General features: G+C 50.3%; 1 protein-coding gene across 1 annotated transcript in view; it reads left to right on the top strand.

Annotated features, from left to right (window-relative positions):
* DSCAML1 (DS cell adhesion molecule like 1) overlaps nucleotides 1-20,553 on the top strand; it is a 121,685-nt gene that overhangs the window by 96,910 nt on the left and 4,222 nt on the right. Inside the window, exons 19-32 of the mRNA XM_058194225.1 lie at nucleotides 761-916; nucleotides 2,343-2,482; nucleotides 6,003-6,156; nucleotides 6,237-6,354; nucleotides 6,445-6,608; nucleotides 6,809-6,907; nucleotides 8,309-8,497; nucleotides 15,402-15,689; nucleotides 15,790-15,945; nucleotides 16,722-16,752; nucleotides 16,855-16,973; nucleotides 17,337-17,489; nucleotides 18,408-18,602; nucleotides 19,575-19,886. Of these exons, the coding sequence (XP_058050208.1) occupies nucleotides 761-916; nucleotides 2,343-2,482; nucleotides 6,003-6,156; nucleotides 6,237-6,354; nucleotides 6,445-6,608; nucleotides 6,809-6,907; nucleotides 8,309-8,497; nucleotides 15,402-15,689; nucleotides 15,790-15,945; nucleotides 16,722-16,752; nucleotides 16,855-16,973; nucleotides 17,337-17,489; nucleotides 18,408-18,602; nucleotides 19,575-19,886 (2,274 nt within the window). The remainder of the gene's footprint in view (nucleotides 1-760; nucleotides 917-2,342; nucleotides 2,483-6,002; nucleotides 6,157-6,236; nucleotides 6,355-6,444; nucleotides 6,609-6,808; nucleotides 6,908-8,308; nucleotides 8,498-15,401; nucleotides 15,690-15,789; nucleotides 15,946-16,721; nucleotides 16,753-16,854; nucleotides 16,974-17,336; nucleotides 17,490-18,407; nucleotides 18,603-19,574; nucleotides 19,887-20,553) is intronic.

The raw sequence follows: 20,553 nt of genomic DNA, 5'->3' as shown, positions 1-20,553 counted from the left end.
CCATATCATATTATTATGGAGGCACAGTAAGTTTCTCCATCCTCACATAAATATTGAAATTTATTACTGCTTTACCCGATATGATGTAGGTTAGAGTAATAAACAGTACAGGTAGTAAATTACCTTTTGTTTCTAGAGAACAGTGACTGTGAGGGGTGTGTGTGTGTGTGTGTGTGTGTGTGTGTGATACAGGTAAACGAGGCTCACAAGGGGGCCCAAAAACTTGAGAGCAGCTTCTTTTTTCTTTGCACCAACATGCAATGCAGACTTACTACTTTGGGGGAGTCTGCGGGCTGGATTATTAGGGGGCCTTTTAGGCTGTAGCAACAATTCTTTGCCTGTGTGCGTGAAAGGCCATGGGAGTGTGTGTGTGCTTCCTTCCACAGAATGTGGCTGGCCCTTGAAAGGCTTCCTCCACTGTTTTTGGGGCCTTCCCACGCTAAGCCTTGTGTCCGGGGGGATGGGTGGGAGGGGCGAAACAAGCTGAAGATGGCAGGGCGGCATCTCCATGACAGGGGTTGCAGGGACACCGCTGCTGCACTGGGTTCTGGCTTTGTCCACGTGCTGGATAGACAGTGGCTGCTCTGGCCCATTTGTGGATCTTGGGGCAGCTGCCAGCCAGATCCCCAGGCTGCTTTCCCCACACCTGTCCTGGAGGCTTACTGGGCAAATCAAGCCATGGCAGGCTGAGTCAGGAGGCTGCGGAGGGTAGCGGGAGCCTTGCCTGCCTCTGCACAGGGTGTTCTTGCTTCCTGAACAGAGTGGGGGGAGATGCAGAATGTCACCACCACTCGGGAGCGAGCAGAGCTGCGGGGCATGGAGAAGTTCACCAACTACAGCGTGCAGGTCCTGGCCTACACCCAGGCAGGGGATGGGGTCCGCAGCAACGTCCTCCACATCCAGACCAAGGAAGACAGTGAGTGCCTATGAAGCTGGGTGGAGTGGGGGTGGGTGGGGGCATCAGTTCCTTGCCTAAGAAGAGCTCTCCCACAGCATCTGTATGGGGGGAGGAGGAAAGCTGTCCTCTTTGGAGTGTGATTGATTCTGCTTTGCTATGGCTCCATGGGGCCCACTCTGGGGGTTTGGGACTTTGCTCTTCCTCTTTTTCTCCCTCCTTCTGGAGTTGGGGAAACAAGAGTTTTTCACCCCACATAACCCAGTTATGTGGCCTGGTCTACCATCCCAGGGCGGCCTAAATTGCTGCAGCTCCTGGGCCTGGACCTTTGGCCTCCCTCCTGGGGTGGGGGGGAGATAGAGTGTCTTTTGGACCACAGGACAGAGTGAGGGGCTGCTGGGTGTTGGAGGCCCTCGAGAAGCCAGAGGGCCAAAAAGCTTGGAAGGAGGAGGCAGTACGGGACCTACAGAGTCCATACGGGGAGAGCAGCCCATTGAAGGATCAGAAAAGGCCCTCTGGAGCACATGCTGGCTTTGGCCAGTCTGCCTTTTGGGTTCATCCCAGGGCACGAAAGGGGTGCTTCACCTGGGCTGCACTCTAGCACTTCAGGGGAAGGGAAGTGTAGAGGTCGGATAAGCGCAGCCAGAAGGAACTGGGGTTTCTTCCTAGCTATGACATGATTTGAACAGTGGGCTGGATTGGCACTGGGGACACTCAGGTGAAGCCCACTCGGATGGCAGCATTCCCAGGTGTGGGCTGGCCAGTTGATCCTTCCCAGCAGCCTTCCACGTGGGGAAAGAGAGCGTTTTGCTGGAGCCCCGCTTCCTTAAGCCCTTGCTCTGTTTGTCTCAGTCGGATAAGAATCTGCTGGAGGCAGAATCCGTGTCCAGCTGGGCCAAGAGCAGGCTGCTGCCGGGACTTTCCCTCTAATGGCCAAAGCTGCTCTAAAGGGAGAGAATGTTGTCCTGCCAGTGAGACCTTTGGTGGCTGGCACAACTCGGGTTTAAAAAAAAGAGCACTGTCCCTCCCCTCCAGCAGGGTACTGCCGTGAGTTGTGCTCCTTCCCTCCTGCGCATGGCTGCAGTGAGGCCCACCTAGAGAAGCCAAAATCTCACCTAGAGAAGCTAAAATCTCACCTAGAGAAGCCAAAATCTTCAACCAAAAACTGTCTACTATTGACCTCACCCCATTCCTAAGAGGACTATAAGGGGTGTGCATAAGAGCACAAAAGTACCTACCGTTCCTGTCCTATTGTTCTCTTCATTATAGTATTATATGCATACTTTTACTTATATTTTTACTTACATATACTTTTTCTCTCACAATGAATTATTGTTTATGTTGATGATTGTATATACTGTTGTGACAAAATAAAAATAATAATAATAAAAAAAAGCCAGGACTGGAGGGAGGCCCTGAGAATCATGCCTCTTCTTTCCTCTTGCAGTTCCTGGTCCTCCTGCCGGGATCAAAGCGGTGCCTTCCTCTGCCAGCAGCGTTGTGGTGTCTTGGCTGCCACCTTCAAAGCCTAATGGAGTTATCCGGAAGTACACCATTTTCTGCTCCAGCCCAGGCTCTGGCCAGCCGGTGAGCAGCTGTGATGGGGCTTCTGGGAGAGTTGGCATGCTGTGGTTACACTGGAACAGCAGGATGTCAAGCACTGTCGGTCCCCTGACTGGCCTTGGGCATCTTTGCTCTGGGGACCCTCAGTCCAGGTTATAATCAGGAACTGCCGGAAGCAGTCCTCAATTTGGTGGACCATCTCAGACTATTTTGGATACCAGGATGGGGTAGGAAAGAACAATATGATAGTGGGTAAAACCTTTCTCCCATAGGGTTTCCTCTCCCTCTCTCCTGGTATTGTTTCTCTTTTCACCACATCCCATAGCTTACAGGCTGACAAATGTATCATTGCTTATTTTACAAAGCAGAAATAGATTTAAATGGTCAGCATTAATTTATTAATTCAGCTTAAATCCTGTCTAGTGGCTAACCCCAATCATGCACATTTAAAACACAAGGCATTTAACAACACACCAGTAAAAGTCAAGGATAAACGGCACTCGTGAGTTAAAACTTACTTTGTCAGAATCATCCACTTGAGATAGTCCTTTTCCAGTGGGGAGGGGAAGCATCAAGTGCTGACTTCACCTGATGCAGCAGGCAGGCCGTTCCTCCCTCCATGGAGAAAATCCCTTCCCTCAGGTCAGTCTGAGCAGGAGGGTTCCGAAAGGCTTTGGAGAGAGAAAAATTCTTCCCTTCCTGCGCCACAGGGTGGCTGCCTCTTGGCCTAGACTGGCCTTACACACCTCCTACTTTGGCAGCTGCAGGAGGTAGGATCAGTTAGGATGGCCTGTCCTAGGCCTCTATGGATCTTGTTGATTTTCAAGCCTGCTTTGGGACTTTCCCAGTGAATTGGCGGACAATTTGACCTCCTGCTTAATTGAAGCATGATTACTTCCATGTCCTTAATCCAACAGCAGTCGGTTAAGGTGATCTCAACTGGGTTGGGTTGGAAGAAGTACCTTCAAGCCACGCTGATCTGTTTTGGTTAGTCACATTGCACATAAAATCACTCCTAGCTTCTTGAGCTTGGCAATGACCAATGAGATGCAGAAATCCATGCTTTGCAAAATCCTGTGGGATTCATTTGAACTATGAACCCCAAGAAAGTTGACAGGGTTTTCTGTGGGGTGAACTTTGTCACATGTAGACTAGCTCCTTGTCCCTCTTGGCTTTTCAGAGTTGCCAGGAGCAGATGATATGAGGAACTAGACGGCAACTGCCTTTTTGAAAGTGGGAATAGTATTGCCATGAAATGAACATCTGCTTCCATCTCAAACTTGCCCTTCTTTGGGAAGGTTATAGAGAAGGTGTTAGGACCCTGGGATGAAGTGGCTATGGATTCTAATTGGGCTTGGGATGCTCCCTATAAAAGGGCTGTGAAGATGGCCTTCTCCTCTAGAGATTTCAAGGCAGCTGTCCTGATAACACTGGTTTCAAGTTTGATTTATTGCAATATGAGAGCTGACATATGATGGCTGTGACCCATCTTGTAATAAACAAACAAGCAAACAGATAAATAAATAAATAACAGAAGTGTCATCTACAGAACAGGCTGCTGCCCCTCTGGTCATTTGCTACTTGTGGTTCATGCAGAACACGGAGTCCTTTGTTCCATCTAGTGCAGTTGCACCAGTGGCAGCAGCAGCAATATGGAAATGGATGCAGCCCAGATCTTAGTTGGCCCCCAAAGCTTCCTGGGAACATTCAGGCTCTGTTAGGTTGGGAAGGAGGGCGGGGACAGCATTTGCTTATCAAGATTGCTTTCTGCAGTTCATTTTAACATCTGAGGCCTTCGTTTCCAGGGCAACATAATCTTTTCATCAAAGCAACTGGTGAAGCTGCTGGGATCTGATATTGTTTCCTTGGCATCTTGTCAAGGCTGCCATTTGGCGTAAAATTATGCATGCAATGTAATATTTATGCTTGCATATTTAAACACTGTTTAGATTTAAGTATTCTGCCTGTGGATCTATCAGTCCATGTTCCAAGCATGCCAAACCAAAACTGGGCACAGGGGTGAGGTATTTGTCTGCCAGTCAGGCTTGGCATTGGCCTTGATGAAGCTTCCGAAGCAGCCGCATGTGCCCACGGGTGGCAGCCTAGAGTCTGGAATAAAAGACTTCCCCAGGGAGGAGGAGGAGGAGGAGGAAGAAGAGTGCATTTCAAGGTTTTGGTTACCACCTTTAAAGCGCTCCATGGCTTGGGACCTGGGTACTTACGGGACTGCCTGCTGTTACCTCATGCCTCCCACCGACCCGTATGCTCGCACAGAGAGGGCCTTCTCAGGGTGCCGTCCGCCAGTGTCGGCTGGCGGCCCCCAGGGGAAGATCCTTCTCTGTGGGGGCCCCTACTCTTTGGAATGAACTTCCCCCTGGTTTACGTCAAATACCTGACCTTCGGACTTTTCGCCGCGAACTGAAAACATATCTGTTTGTTCGTGCGGGGCTTTCTTAAATTGTCTAGTTTTAAATTTTAAATTTCTTTTTAGTTTTAACTTGGGGTCTTTTAGATTTTTAACTATTTTAATTTCGGCCACACTGTATAATAAGTTTTTTAATTTATTTTAACTGTACATTGTTTCTTTTTTACTTTGGCTGTACACCGCCCTGAGTCCTTCGGGAGAAGGGCGGTTTATAAATCTAATAAAATAAATAATAAATAAATAAATAATAATAGGAGGAGGAGGAGGGGAGAGCCTGCTTTCCTCCTGGCCCCAGAGGGGAGCCCAGATGCTGAGGACCTGAGGGCTTTGGGCAGCCGAGTGGCCTGCCTGCTTGCCTGGTTCCATAGGGATGTGTCTCGGGCCACTGTTTAAAATTGTTCCATCCAGGCAGCTTGGACGCTCCATCAAACAAATGATCGGTGCAAGTCCCAGCAGCCTGAAGCCTCTCAGGCATTTCCTCTGCTTGCCCCAGATCCATCTTGCAGAAGCAGTGCATGCCGGGAATTGTGAGTTGTAATAGGACGACAAACAGACAAGTAGGCACCGTTTGCCAGCTCCAGGCCAATAATGTAAGCCTTGTGTTCTGATGGCCCAAGAGACAGGGTGAGGCCCAGCCTCGGAGCTGAGGTCTGAGGTATTTCCCCCTTTAGCTTCTTAAATGGCAGAGATTGGGGCTTTAACATGTTTATAAAAGAGCCCAAGTTAGAGGTGAAAAGTGAAGTTGCTGCTATTTTTTGCTTAAAAGGAGAAACAAGCATTGCAGAAATTGAAAAGTGTCTAGCTTGAAAAAATGGAAAGCAAATAATAAACTTGGTCCAGCGCTTAGGGAAAAACCTTTCTCCTAACACCAGAAAGCAGGGGAGTTGCCGAGATTTTGGAGAGACCAAGGAGGAAGTGAAGGTATAGATCAATGAGGGCCCCTAAGCCTGAGATAGGCAAATCTAGCAATGGCTCAGGGGTTGCTAATGCTACCTCCAGGGACACAGGCCTGTGGGGGGCAGCTGTTGGGGTAGGTGGGCTCCTGAGAGGCCTCCACTGGGCAAGCAGGAAAGCAGTCTGATCCAGCTGCAGGCCTGTTCTCCTTCGATTCTTCTGCAGGCTCCCAGCGAGTATGAAACAAGCCCGGAGCAGCTGTTCTATCGCATCGCACATCTGAACCGTGGGCAACAGTATCTGCTCTGGGTTGCCGCTGTCACCTCCGCAGGACGGGGCAACATGAGTGAGAAAGTCACCATTGAGCCTGCTGGAAAAGGTTTGCAAGCGGAACAGGGAGTGCCTGGCAGCTTGGCTGCCTTGGACCCCCCACCATGTCACCCTCCCCCTCTTTTGCAGCTCCAGCCAAGATCATCTCATTTGGGGGCACCGTTACCACCCCGTGGATGAAAGATGTGCGACTGCCATGCAGTTCAGTGGGGGATCCTCTCCCAGCTGTGAAGTGGACTAAAGACAGGTTTTGTTTTTTTTAAGCAAAGGGGAGGGGGGCGCTTGGAAGGTGTCCGGCCAGACTCTGCCTTTCTCATGTTCAGGTCTTCTTTTGCAGTGATGATTCGGCTATTCCGGTCATTTTGGATGGTCATCGCCAGATTCAGTCCAATGGCACCCTGATTCTGCGCTCTGTGAAAGCAGAGGACTCGGGCTATTACACTTGCACTGCCACAAATACCTGGGGATTCGATACCATCATTGTCAACTTGCTGGTGCAAGGTGAGCTATCAGAAGGAATTCCACACACACACACACCCCGGGAGGGAGCTTTGTCTTTAGGACAGGGAAGCTGGACAGTTCATAGCCCAAAAGACTTCCTAACTTCCCTGCCGCGGAGTGTCCAGCTTGGCGAGCTCCTACAGCTGAATGTGGAGGAGCAGAGTGAAAAGGAAGCGGACCCAAATGGCTTTTCCTTTCAGTCCCTCCAGACCAGCCCCGGCTGATGGTGTCCAAGACTTCGGCTTCATCTATCACCTTGGCCTGGATCCCTGGTGACAACGGTGGCAGCTCCATCCGAGGCAAGTTGCAGGGAGGGTTGCTGCACTTGCTGGATAAGTGGAGGAAGCTTGACTGTTCCTGGTTGTTTCCTCAGCTCTGTCTCCCCTTCCTTCTCTGGGTTTCAGCCTCATGCAGGGTTGTGCTCTTGGCCTTCTACCAAGGGAGGCTGATATTGGGTGAAGGCATTCTTTTGACGAGCACTAAATGGCTCCTTGGCTCTGTGAAAGATTCCTGAGAGCTTCATCTGAGGGTGTGTGTGTGTGTGTGTGTGTGTGTGTGTGTGTGTAGGGGGAAGGAGAGGGAGAGAGGGGGAGAGAGAGAGAGAGAGAGAGAGAGAGAGAAAAGATGGGAAAAGCTCTGAACAGTTCCAACTGCAGCTTATTCAGGAAAGCCAGGGAAGATCAGGCCGTTCCTTCTTACTTGGGCTCAGGTTTCTTGTGCTTCCCCAAGCAGCTTGTTTAGGGAGGAGGAAGAGAAGGAGGAAGATCCTATCCTCCATTTTTATTTCACAACAGGGTTTTAGTCTGGTAGAGTTGAAAGGTAGCAGCTGGTGCAAGATCACCCTGGAATCAGTGAAATTTCCAAGAGGCATTCCCCCCCCCCCCGGTCTCAGCCTGACTCCTGGCGTGAAGTTGTGTGCCAGTGCTTCTTCATCCACTTCAATGCCCTCGGGGAAACAATGGCAGCCCCAGAAGGAGGAGGGAGGGAAGGAAGGAAGGGAGTTTTCACATTGCAATTAATTAAACACATGGAAATAATTACAAGGCAGCCTCCCTAGCCGGCAGCATTTGCTCAATGTGTTTCCTTTTAATTGAAACAGCCAGAAGTGCTGCAGTGCAACTGATGGGGGTAGAATCCCCTGTCTGGACTGCTTTATTGTTTGGTTGGGGGCAGTGGGGGAGTGAGACTTCCAAGAGGAGCAGGAAAAAAGCTGGAAAAAGGATGGGCACAGAGGAGCACAACTGCAGGAGCTCAAGAGGCTGTTTTCTACTTCATGGTGCATATGGGGGGAATAGGTGGGAGCAGGTCCCCACCTCCCTGAATGGATCCTTACCTCTCTCTCTGGTACCAGCACACAACCGCAGGACCCATACCCTGCCTTGATGACATGCATAGATGGGCCCTGAGACAGCTTGCACCTTCTTGCTTGATGGCGTGTTTTATAACTCTGATTAGCTTTGCTTAGTAAGCTCTGAGTTTGCCTTTTGCAGAGGGAAGATGGCTGTCTAGAAGGCTGGGCATCCAATGGAAGATTTGCTATATCTTCCTTTGGAGGAGACACCTGGCTCTCCCGGGGGTGTGGGGAGGCTTCAGGGATTTAAGCCTGAACTGCTGGCACGAACTGGGGGCGAGGAGATGGCAGGGGCTCCTGCTGCATGGACTCCCTTCTCTGACTTGCTGCCTTTGCTGCACCCCTGCAGGCTTTGTGCTCCAGTACTCAGTGGATAATAGTGAGGAGTGGAAGGACGTGTTAATTGCTTCCGCAGAGCGCTCCTTCAAGCTGGGGAGCCTGAAATGCGGGACCTGGTACAAGGTGAAGCTGGCAGCCAAGAACAGCGTTGGAGCTGGTCGGATCAGTGAGATCATTGAGGCCAAGACCCACGGCAGAGGTGACTGGGGCCTGGGGAGGCAGCTGCCGGGAGTTGGCGTAGCCCCGGAGGCAGCTCATTCCAAAGGGCCGGTGCTGCCACAGAGAAGGCTGTCCCCCTGGGGGGCTGCCAACTGACATTATTTGGTCAACGGCACCCTGAGAAGGCCCACTCTGTGGGAGCGCACAGGTCGTTGGGAGGCTATCGGTGGCAGAAGGCGGTCTCGTAGATATCCCAGTCCTAGGCCGTGGAGTGCTTTAAAGGTGGTCACTAACACCTTGAATTGCACCCGGAAGGCTACCGGCAGCCAGTGCATGCCACGCAGGATAGGTGTTGTATGGGAGCAATGCGGTGCTCCCTCTATCACCCGCACAGCCGCATTCTGGACTAGCTGGAGCCTCCTGGTGCTCTTCAATGGGAGCCCCATGCAGAGAGCATTGCAATAGTCCAGGCGGGAAGTAACGAGGGCGTGAGTGACCGTGCGTAAGGAGTCCTGGTCAAGGAAGGGGCACAACCAGCGAATCAGGCGAACCTGATAAAATGCTCTCCTGGCGACAGCCGTCAAATGTTCTTCTAAGGACAGCCGATCGTCCAGGAGAACGCCCAAGTTGCGCACCCTCCCCCTGGGGGCCAATACTTCACCCCCAACAGTCAGCAAAGGCGTAAGCTGACTGTACCAGGACGCCAGAACCCACAGCCACTCTGTCTTGGAGGGGTTGAGCTGGAGCCTGTTCCTCCCCATCCAGACCCTCACGGCTTCAAGACACCGGACCATCACCTCGACGGCTTCGTTGGGGTGGTTCGGGGTGGAAATGTACAGCTGAGTATCATCAGCGTACAGATGGTATTCCACCCCGAATCCACAGATAACCTCACCCAGCGGCTTCATGTAGATGTTGAACAGGAGAGGCGAGAGAACCGACCCCTGTGGCACCCCACAAGTGAGGCACCTTGAGGTCGATCTCTGCCCCCCTGCCAATACCATCTGCAAACGGTCAGAGAGATAGGAGGAGAACCACCGATAAACAGTGCCCCCCACCCCCAATCCCTCCAACCACCGCAGCAGGATACTATGGTCGATGGTATCAAAAGCCGCCAAGAGATCTAAAAGCACCAGGACAGAGGAACAACCCCTGTCCCGAGCTCTCCAGAGGTCATCCACCAACGCAACCAAAGTCGTCTCAGTGCTGTATCCAGGTCTAAAGCCAGACTGGAACGGGTCTAGATAGACAGTTTCCTCCAGGTATTGGGGAAGCTGATATGCCACCACACTCTCAACAACCTTCACCAAAAAGCGAAGGTTGGAGACTGGACGATAGTTCGCCAATACAGCTGGGTCCAGGGAAGGCTTCTTGAGGAGGGGTCTCACCACCGCCTCTTTCAAGGCGGTGGGGAAGGTACCCCCCAACAAGGAAGCGTTGGTAACTCCCAGGAGCCAGCCTCGTGTAACTTCCCGTGTGGCCAGTACCAACCAGGAGGGACACGGGTCCAATAAACATGTGGTGGGATTCAGCCTACCCAACAGCCTGTCCATGTTATCGGGAGTCACAGGATCAAACTCAGCCCAGGTAATATCCACAAGACCCGTCCCCGCTGTCCCGCCCGAATCTATCCAATCAGCGTCCAGTCCGTCCCGGATCCGAGCAATTTTATCGGACAGATACTGTACAAAATCCTCAGCACGCCCCTGCAAGGGGTCCTCCCGAGCCTCCTGCGTAAGCAGGGAGCGGGTCACCCTAAACAGGGTGGCTGGGCAATTATCTGCCGATGCGATAAGAGCGGAGAAATAGTTATGTTTCGCCGTTCTTATCGCCACTAGGTAGGTCTGAATATATGACCTCGCTAGTGTTCGGTCGGATTCGGTGTGGCTGGACCTCCAAACACTCTCTAGGCGTCTTTTCCGGCACTTCATCTCTCTCAGCTCCTCGTTATACCAAGGAGCTGGTCGAGTTCGGCGCTGGGTCAGAGGCCGCAAGGCACGACATGGTCCAAAGCCCTGGCCGCCGCCTCCTCCCAGGCGGCCACCAGTTCTTCGGCCGAGCCGTGGGCTAATTCCCCGGGAAACGGCCCAAGCTCCGTCAGAAACCTCTCTGGGTCCATCAGGTGCCTGGGATGGAACCATCGAATTGGCTCTGTCTCCCTGTGGTGCGGTGCAGCGGTTCGAAAGTCTAGCTGAAGGAGTAAATGATCTGACCATGACAGGGGTTTAAAAATTAACTCCCCTAACTCCAGATCATTAAGCCACTGTCCCGAGACAAAAATCAGGTCCAGAGTGTTACCCCCAGTGTGGGTGGGACCATTAACTACCTGGGTCAGGTCCAAGGCCGCCATGGAAGCCATGAACTCCCGAGCTGTCGTAGATGATTTGCCCACTGACGGCAGGTTGAAATCCCCCATAACCATGAGTCTGGGGGTCTCAACCGCCGTCCCGGCTATCATCTCCAACAGCTCAGGCAGGGCTGCTGCCACGTAGCCAGGTACGTAACCAGCATGCCCACCTGCACCCCATGGCCCCACTTCACAAGGAGGGTTTCATAACCGGCTATCTGCGGGACAGTGACCTCCCTCGGTTCTAGACCCTCGTTTATCACAACCGCTACTCCCCCACCCCTACCCTGGGCCCTCGGTTGATGGAATGCACAGAAGCCTGGTGGGCACATCTCAGTAAGGGGAACCTCCCCTTCTGTGCCCAACCAGGTCTCCGAAATGCCCATCAGGTCCGCACCCCCCTCTTGAATAAGATCGGCTATGAGGGGGGCTTTATTCATAACGGATCTGGCATTGCATAGCATCAACCGAAGGTCCAGGTTCCTGGGAATGTAGCCACTCAGGGAACGAGTAAAGCCTGGGGGCCCGGAGCGCGCAATTGCTCGCAAACAGCGAGAGCGCACTCCCCGAACATATGAGCCCCCGGTTCCGCCATATCTGCCCCTCCCTTGTACCATGCCGATGGAAATGCCCATAGATGGTTGAGTTTTAGCCTCATCATTTACCGCTGTATCAAGGACCTCCAAATCGGGAACCTTGGAAGGGACCAGCCTAACCCCCTGTGGGTGTCCCCACCCACCCAACCCACCCCTTAAAAACCCTTTAGACGGTTTAATTAAAATTTTCTGAAAACACATATTTAAAAAACCCCTTAACTCCTTCTTAGCTGCATGCTTGAAGCCTAATTGAAATATTACACCCATCGAGTCAATTGCAAACTTGGTGCTGTTCTTAGTTGGACCATTTAGAGTCAAAGCCTTCTTGTAAATCTTCTTGTATTAAGAAGATCTCCTAATGAATACGCCTTATGAAAGAGTCATGAACACTTTTCCCTTTAATTTTTGCCATGAGGTGGTGTGTAGAAAGAAATTTGTGTTGCTTTTCCCAAACCAAGTTCAAATTTGTGCACCACAATAGAGTTTAGGAGGTTGTTGCAAATACATGTAATTTTTTTTTAATTTTTTTTTTTTTTACATTTATATCCCGCCCTTCTCCGGAGACTCAGGGCGGCTTACAGTGTGTAAGGCAATAGTCTCATTCTATTTGTATATTTACAAAGTCAACTTATTGCCCCCCCAACAATCTGGGTCCTCATTTTACCTACCTTATAAAGGATGGAAGGCTGAGTCAACCTTGGACCTGGTGGGACTAGAACCTGCAGTAATTGCAGGCAGCTGTGTTTTAATAACAGGCTTCTAACAGCCTGAGCCACACCGCAGCCCTAGCAGTAATAGCAGTATGTTAAAATGTTTGAGTATTTCTTGGTTAAAGTATAGAAACTAGAAAGTATAATAGTATGCCACACGTCTCACATGCTTAAAAGTTGTGTCTTCACATTACACATTACTCTGCAGTCCTCTTGGCAGCCTTTTTCACATGTGCTTTGCCCCTTCATTCCTCTCAGGTCTGAGAAATGGAGCTGCTTTGGGATGGAGGGGCAGCGCCAGGGGGACAGACAGATAACAGCGGGGGAGGGTTTGAACTCACAGCCTCCTGGTTTCTAGCCTGGTGCCTCAACTATATAGCAAACTGATTCTATTTATTTATTTATTTTTATTTATTTATTTTTGTCAATCATATATAAGATAACGGGTAAAAGTACAAACATAATTTGGATACATGAAAAGAGTAAGTAAAAAGGAATATTAGGACAGGGACGGTAGGCATGCAGGTGCACCTATGCACGCCCCTTATGCACTTCTCCGTGTACATCACGCACCTATTTATTCAAGCGGGACTGGCTTAAAAGTTTTATTAAATTTTAATTGGGGTTATTTATATTTTAAGGTTTGTTAATTGTTTTAAATTTTCGGCCACCCTATAATATGTCTTGTTTTAATCTTGTTTCTAATGTGTATTTTGTGTATTTTTAATGGCTCCCTGAGTCCTTCGGGAGAAGGGTGGTATAAAAATCGAATAAAATAAATAAATAAATAAATACATGTGTACAATTCAGTGGTGGGATTCAAATAATTTAACAACCAGTTCTCTGCCCTAATGATTTCTTCCAACAACCAGTTCATCAAACTACTCAAAAAGTTAACAACCGGTTCTCCCAAAGTGGTGCGAACTGGCTGAATCCCACCACTGGTACAATTATAATATAAACTCAGAAGTCACTGATAACTGACAATTGCAACGTAAGCGCTTAAGATTATTTTCCTTAGCCGGAGGATTGAAATGAAAGAAAGTTAGAAAAAGCATTTAGCTGGGGCCCTCTCTTTCTCCCCCCCCCCATTTTTCCTTCTTTTCTGGAGATATTTTGAATGTTTCTGAACTTTAATTGCTAATGATTTAAAATTTTTATATAGCTAGCAACCAACATGGATGTTGTGCAGACTGCAACTCAACAAATATTAATTCAATCTTTTTTGGCGGGAGGACAGAAATTAATTAACCCTTTTTTAGAGTGGGGAGGGAGGTGATTCTTTGTGAGGAAGGGCCTCTGGTATTCCATTGGGTGTATCTCTGCAGCAGGTCAGCTGCTCTTGCATAGCTGGGAAAGGGCAGCTGTCCGAGGAGCCTGGGCAAAGGGAGCCCTGCACAGGCTGGCAGACAGCTCGTGGAGAGCACCTTGGGTGGACCTTGGACCCGTTCCAGTCCGGTTTCCAGCCTGGGTACAGCACAGAGACGGCGTTGGTCGCGCTGGTGGATGATCTCTGGAGGGCCCGGGACAGGGGTTGTTCCTCTGCCCTGGTCCTATTAGATTTCTCAGCGACTTTTGATACCATCGACCATGGTATCTTGCCGTGACGGTTGGAGGGGTTAGGAGTGGGGGGCACCGTTTTTCGGTGGTTCTCCTCCTTCCTCTCTGACCGGTCGCAGATGGTGTTGGCAGGGGGGCAGAGATCGACCGCGAGGCGCCTCTTGTGTGGGGTGCCACAGGGGTTGGTTCTCTCGCCCCTCCTGTTCAACATCTATATGAAGCCGCTGGGTGAGATCATCCGTGGTTTTGGGGTGCAGTGTCATCTGTACGCTGATGATACTTAGCTGTACATTTCCACCCCTAACCACCCCAACGAAGCCGTTGAAGTGATGGCCCAGTGTCTGGAGGCTGTGCGGGTCTGGATGGGGAAAAACAGACTCTGACTCAACCCGTCCAAGACTGAGTGGCTGTGGATGCCGGCATCCCGGTATAATCAGCTGACTCCATCGCTGACTGTGGGGGGCGAGTCATTGGCCCCCACAGAGAGGGTCCACAATCTGGGCGTTCTTCTGGATGCACGGCTGTTGTTCGAAAAGCATACGACGGCCGTCACCAGAGGAGCTTTTTATGAGGTTCGCCTGATGCGCCAGTTGCGTCCCTACTTAGACCGGGATTCCCTGTGCACAGTCACTCGTGCCCTCGTCACTTCCCGCCTGGACTACTGCAACGCTTTCTACATGGGGCTCTCCTTGAAGAGCACCCGGAGGCTCCAACTGGTTCAGAATGCAGCCGCGCGGGTGATAGAGGGAGCGACACGTGGCTCCCATATAACACCTTTCCTGCGTAGGCTGCACTGGTTACTGGTGGTCTTCCGGGTGCAATTCAAGGTGTTGGTTACCACCTTTAAAGCGCTCCATGGCATGGGACCGGGTTATTTACGGGACCGCCTACTGCCACCGATAGCCTCCCATCGACCAGTGCGCTCCCATAGGGAGGGTCTCCTCAGGGTGCCATCGGCCAGGCAATGTCGGCTGGCGACCCCCAGGGGGAGGGCCTTCTCTGTGGGGGCTCCAACCCTCTGGAACGAGCTGCCACCAGGGATCCGCCAACTCCCTGATCTCCAGACCTTTCGACGCGAGCTGGACTGGCCTAATGGTTTTTTTAAATGGGGTTTCTTATTGGATTTTAGAGTTTTTAGCCAATTCGAATATTTGTTTTTAAATTTGTACTTAATTTTTGTATCTTGTTTTTATCCTGGCTGTAAACCGCCCTGAGTCCTTTGGGAGAAGGGCGGTATAAAAATCAAATAAACCTAAACCTAAACCTCTGGGTTTTATAGTGCCTAAATTGATGATGGTGGTGATGAAGAAGAAAATGTGTGCTCTACATTTGATTTTTTTTTAATTTGCATTTATATCCCGCCCTTCTCCGAAGACTCAGGGCGGCTTACACTATGTCAGGCAATAGTCTTCATCCATTTGTATACTATATACAAAGTCAACTTATTGCCCCCCAACAATCTGGGTCCTCATTTTACCTACCTTATAAAGGATGGAAGGCTGAGTCAACCTTGGGCCTGGTGGGACTTGAACCTGCAATATTGCAGGCAGTTGCTGTTAATAACAGGCTGCATTAGCCTGTTGAGCCACCAGAGGCCCTTGATTAGCAGGTTAGGCAGTACACCTTAAGGGAACACAGGTCATGAAAGAAACCCTTGAGGCCACTTTCCAGAACCTGCCAAACTGCTCTATTCTATCCGATCAAAACTCACCTTCCTCTTTCTTCTTGTAGAACCATCTTTCAATAAGGACCAACATCTGTTTACCCACATCAACTCCACCCATGCCAGACTGAGTCTGCAAGGCTGGAACAATGGGGGCTGCCCCATTGTAGCAATTGTCCTGGAGTTCCGACCCAAAAGCACCTGGGTTTGGCAGAGTCTGCGGGCTAATTATTCCAGTGAAGTCTTTCTGACTGACCTGCACGAAGCCACTTGGTATGAACTGCGCATGAAAGCATGCAACAGTGCTGGCTGTGGCAATGAGACCCTGCAGTTCGCCACCCTGGACTACGATGGCAGTGAGTATGGATTGGCTGGGGAGGTTAGAAGCCCCCATTGCCTGTGGGTCAGGCTTTTTCAGGGGGTGCACAGTTTGTACTTTACACGTCTTCTGCACAGGCACCATTCCACCTATTAAATCTGCGCAAGGGGAAGGAGATGATGTCAAGAAGCTTTTCACCATCGCTTGCCCTGTCATCTTGGCCACACTTGGCGTTGCATTGCTCTTTGTTGTTCGAAAGAAGCGGAAGGAAAAGCGCCTGAAGCGTTTGCGAGGTGAACGTTTGATTCTTGGGAATTCCTTTACAACAACCAGGAGAGAAATCCCAGGGTCAGATGAGCCCAAGCAGGCATCACCCTGGCTTTCCCCTCTAGCGGATTTGGTCCCTGTAGCTGCCTTTGGAGGTGGGTTGGGGGCAGAAAGGCAGATGCTGCAGGATAGGACTCTTGTTAGAGCTGGCAGTATGGACAGTCCTTGATCTACAACCATAGTTGGGACTGGACTGGAAAATTCACAGTTAAGCGTTGCAGCCATGAAGTGAGGCTTTCCAGGACAACACCTGGGTTTACAGCCTCTTTTGCTGCATTCGTTAAGAGAGCATTGCATGGTCATGATTTGCAACCTTCCTGCCAGCTTCCCCACTGACTTTGCTTGTCGGAAGCTAGCTGGGACGGACACCAATGGCAGGACGGGAGGCTGCAACTGTCAGTTGCCAAGCCCCCAAACTGCAGCCGGGTGACAATAGGGATGCTGAGACGGTCGTAAGTGCAAGTTACTGGTCATAAGTCACTTTTCCAATGCTGACATCACTGAAGGAATGCTGGCAAGTTGAGACTACCTGCACAGGCTGCACTCCTCTTCATTTCTCGGTGAACTTTGGGCCCCGAGGAGACTATATCTGGAGTCTCTTTCCTTTAGCCTTCGCTCCCCATAGAGAGGACCCCCCCTGTAGGCTAGAGCACCCACGGTGACCTCTCAGCCTGATTTGAGCTGCACAGGAGCAGCTGCTTCTGCTGCCTCCATTCAGGCCTCTCTGCTCTTTCCCTTGCAGATGCCAAGAGTTTGGCTGAAATGCTCATCAGGTGGGTAACACATTCAGATCTTGTTGGTTTAGCATTTTGATGCAGGGTTGGATACAGACGACCTGAAGTCCCAAATGCTCTCCTCCTCCTTCTCCTTCACAGTAAGAATAATCGTAGCTTTGACACCCCCGTGAAGGGTCCTCCGCAAGGCCCTCGGCTGCACATCGACATCCCCCGGGTTCAGCTGCTCATTGAGGACAAGGAGGGGATCAAGCAGATCGGTGAGCAGCTTCGCTTCACCTTCCGGTTCAGGGGCCTGCCCTTGTCCTCAGAATTGCTTCCTTTGCATTTTGCCCTCGTCCAATTACTCTCCCTGGGTCTGGGAATGGGGCCGCGCCTCTGTCCTAGGTGCACCCCGAGTTCTCCCCTTCCCAGCATCAACTGGATTGAATGGTGTTTTGGGACTCCTGGCCAGCATTTTGGGCCTGGCCTTCCTCTCCATCCCCAGGGAGGCTCTAAGTGCATAAAGGGACACCCTCCAATTCTGTGGTTTTCTCCTGCAGGAGGGGTCGAGGGGGGGAAGGGGCTATCGCTTCATAGAAGTCCCAGGATGGGAGGTCATTATCCACATTTATTTCCCATAGGAGATGACAAAGCAACAGTCCCAGTCTCTGACCCAGAATTCAACCAGACTGTCAATCCGCAGACCTTCTGCACAGGGGTATCGCTACACCACCCAGCACTGATCCAGAACACGGGGCCTTTGATTGATATGTCTGACATCCGCCCTGGCACAAGTAAGCACGCCAGACAATCCTCCACTCCAGCCCCGCAGAAAAAAGACTCAAGCAGAGCATTCCTCTGAAGGCCTGGAGGGAGGGAAGAGATCCCTGGGGGACTCTTGGCTCTACTTGTAGCCAAATTCTCCGTCTCTAGGTAAGGTTGGGTTTCTCACAGCAACCAGCTGATAAAAGAGGCTTTGAATCATGTGGCTAAGTTCATCTATATTGGTGGTGCTGGAACAGGGCGGTTGTGAGAACTTAACCATTTATGCCTATCTGCAAAATAAATGCACTTGATTTGGCATGTGACCAGACTATAGCCTGCTTTTAATGATTTCAGGTCTTGCTTCCCCAAAATTTAGAGGGATTGAATAAACACTGGTCTGTCTGGCCCTTCTCTGCCTCTGATGATCCTATACAGCCTGCATGCCAGTGCCTGCTTTATCTTCTGTGTGCTTTGCTCAAACCCACAGGTGGCACACCAGTCAGCCCCATAGCTGCCCCTCTCCTCCCTGACTGGTTCATCTCCTCCAGCTGCTCAGAACTTACCCATCCCTCGTCTGGTCAGGGTTCCTGCTCTCGTACAACAATGATTTTGTGTCCTGCTTGCTGCTTCTGGTCAGAGAATGGGCCTTCTAGGCCCAGGCCTGGTCCATGTCTTGATATGCTCCATCTCATATGCTGCATGTGACATACTCAGTCCCTGGAATGTTGTATACATCCCACCGTGATTATATGCAAAGGAGTGGGGGAGAGAATGATCTACAAGTACAAAAAATCATTTTAGATATAAGGCATCACCAACATAAAAATGAAGGTATTAGTGAGAAACTACAGCATGAGGCAGATTCCAGCCTAGCCTTGTAAGCTCCAACCTATGCAGTTCTCATTTCTCATTCCAAAGTCAGAAACAGCAGCCATTTTCTTTTGCAGATCCTGTTTCAAGGAAAAGTGTGAAATCTACACACAGTGCCCGGAACAGATACTCTAGCCAGTGGACTCTCACCAAGTGCCAGGCCTCCACGCCAGCACGGACTCTGGCCTCTGACTGGAGAGCGGTTGGCTCCCAGCATGGCATCACAGTGACTGAAAGTGACAGTTTCAGTGCTAGTTTGTCCCAGGACACAGGTGAGTTGAGTCACAGCCACAAAGCCCGGCCTTTCAAACCCAGCCGCAGTTTGTTGTGTCCTGCCACACCACAACTTTCAAGAGCTCTTCTTTTCTCATATTTTGCAGATATTTTATTTGCTTATTCTAATTTATATGCATACCAAGAAACTAGATTCTTAAATGGTTCTACAAAATAGCACATTCAATTAAAAACAACAATTATAACATAAACCAGGCTAATTCTACCAATAGCTACCATCCCCTTTCATGCATCATTACAAGAAGGAATGTTATTCAGTGTCTATTATACATTAAAATATCCAGATCTAAATAGCTCTTCTGAACACCAGCAGCTTGTTGTTGATCTGAATTCAGGTGCAGGATTAGGAGAGGGGCAGCAAAGAAAAAGTCATCCATCCTTCATGGAGCCTTATTGTGGGGTTGAAAGGGCACCCTTTCTGTTGGAGATCAGTGAACAGATAGAAGCTTCTGGGGGAGTTCATTGCAGGAATTAAGTCAAGAGGTGATAAAGAAATAAGTAGTTGTGAACAAATATTTTTAACCCAGGAAGTGCTGTAACCAGCATGCAAAATGGAGTTGCATAAAAACTCTCCTAGCTACAGCGGCCTTCTAGTCCTTGAGCAGTTGTTGCAAATCCAAGGGCCCCCCCCCTTATTTCTGAAGCATTTTGGGCTTAGGGAGCACAACCCTGTCCAGAAGAAAAGATGGGATACCATTGCCTTCCAGTGTCACATCCACTCATGTCTTGTCAGGATTGAGCTTGAGTCTGTTTGTTCTTGCCCAGATCTTCAAAGACTCTAAGATAACACTTCCACCACATCTCCTCTTTGACTTTGGAGTCAGGAAGTGCAAGAACTGGCTTTTTGCATCCCCAGCTGTTTCAGCTTAGTAAAGGAGAGTTAGAGTGCCATTAACTGTCTTGCTGGTTGTCCTGGCAGGGTTTGCATTGTCTCCCTCTTGTTCCCACAGACAAAGGCCGAAACAGCATGGTGTCCACAGAGAGTGCCTCATCCACTTATGAAGAATTGGCTCGGGCTTATGAGCATGCCAAGTTAGAGGAGCAGCTGCAGCATGCCAAGTTTGAAATCACAGAGTGCTTCATTTCTGACAGCTCCTCTGACCAGATGACCACTGGCACCAATGAGAATGCTGATAGCATGACTTCCATGAGCACTCCCTCCGAGCCAGGCATCTGCCGTTTCACAGCCTCTCCTCCCAAACCACAGGACAGTGACCGTGGCAAGGGTGTAGCTGTGCCTATCCCTCACCGAGCAAATAAAAGTGAGCTATGATGCAGCTGCTGCCTTTTGGTGCCCCAGACGAAGAGCTCAGCCCCAAATAACAATAGCAATTATGCTTGTGTACCTCCCCATAGTGCTTATATATTGCCCCAAGCACCCTCTGGGTGGTTTACAATGTCAGCATCCTGCCCCAGCAATCTGGGTCCTCATTTTGCTGAACTCCAAAGGAGGGAAGGCTGAGTCAACCTTGAGCCAGTCAGGATCAAACTCCAGGCTGTGGGCAGAGTCTGCCTGCAATGCTGCACTTTAGCCACTGTGCCCCCTCAAGGGCTCCCGATTGCAGCTCTTCATGAGGCAGTTCAGGACAACCTTCCCAGTGAAATATCGAATGAGCTTGGAGAGTGGAATGGGATGTGCTCTGGGCAGGGAAGAGCTACACAACTTTCAAGTTCGGTAGCCAGAACCAGTCTGAGAGCTTTATAAATGGGGATGATAAGGCTTGGCCCAGAAAGCTGACATCTGGAGGGGATACCGAGAGGGAGGGCTGGATCTTTAGGCTTCTTTCACCTGCTTTGCCTTTTTCCTGAAGGAGTTGCTTGTTTTCAGTGGATTGGATGAATTTTTTCCTCTGGTCCTGTTGCACCCCATTTGTCCTTGAATAACCTTGGGGCTACTCCTGGCCCTGCTTTCAGCATCTCTGTTCACCC

This window comes from Ahaetulla prasina, chromosome 9 (genome assembly GCF_028640845.1).
Source record: "Ahaetulla prasina isolate Xishuangbanna chromosome 9, ASM2864084v1, whole genome shotgun sequence".
Classification (NCBI taxonomy): Eukaryota; Metazoa; Chordata; class Lepidosauria; order Squamata; family Colubridae; genus Ahaetulla; species Ahaetulla prasina.
Note: the sequence above shows the minus strand (reverse complement) of the source record. Positions and strands in the feature narration are given on the sequence as shown.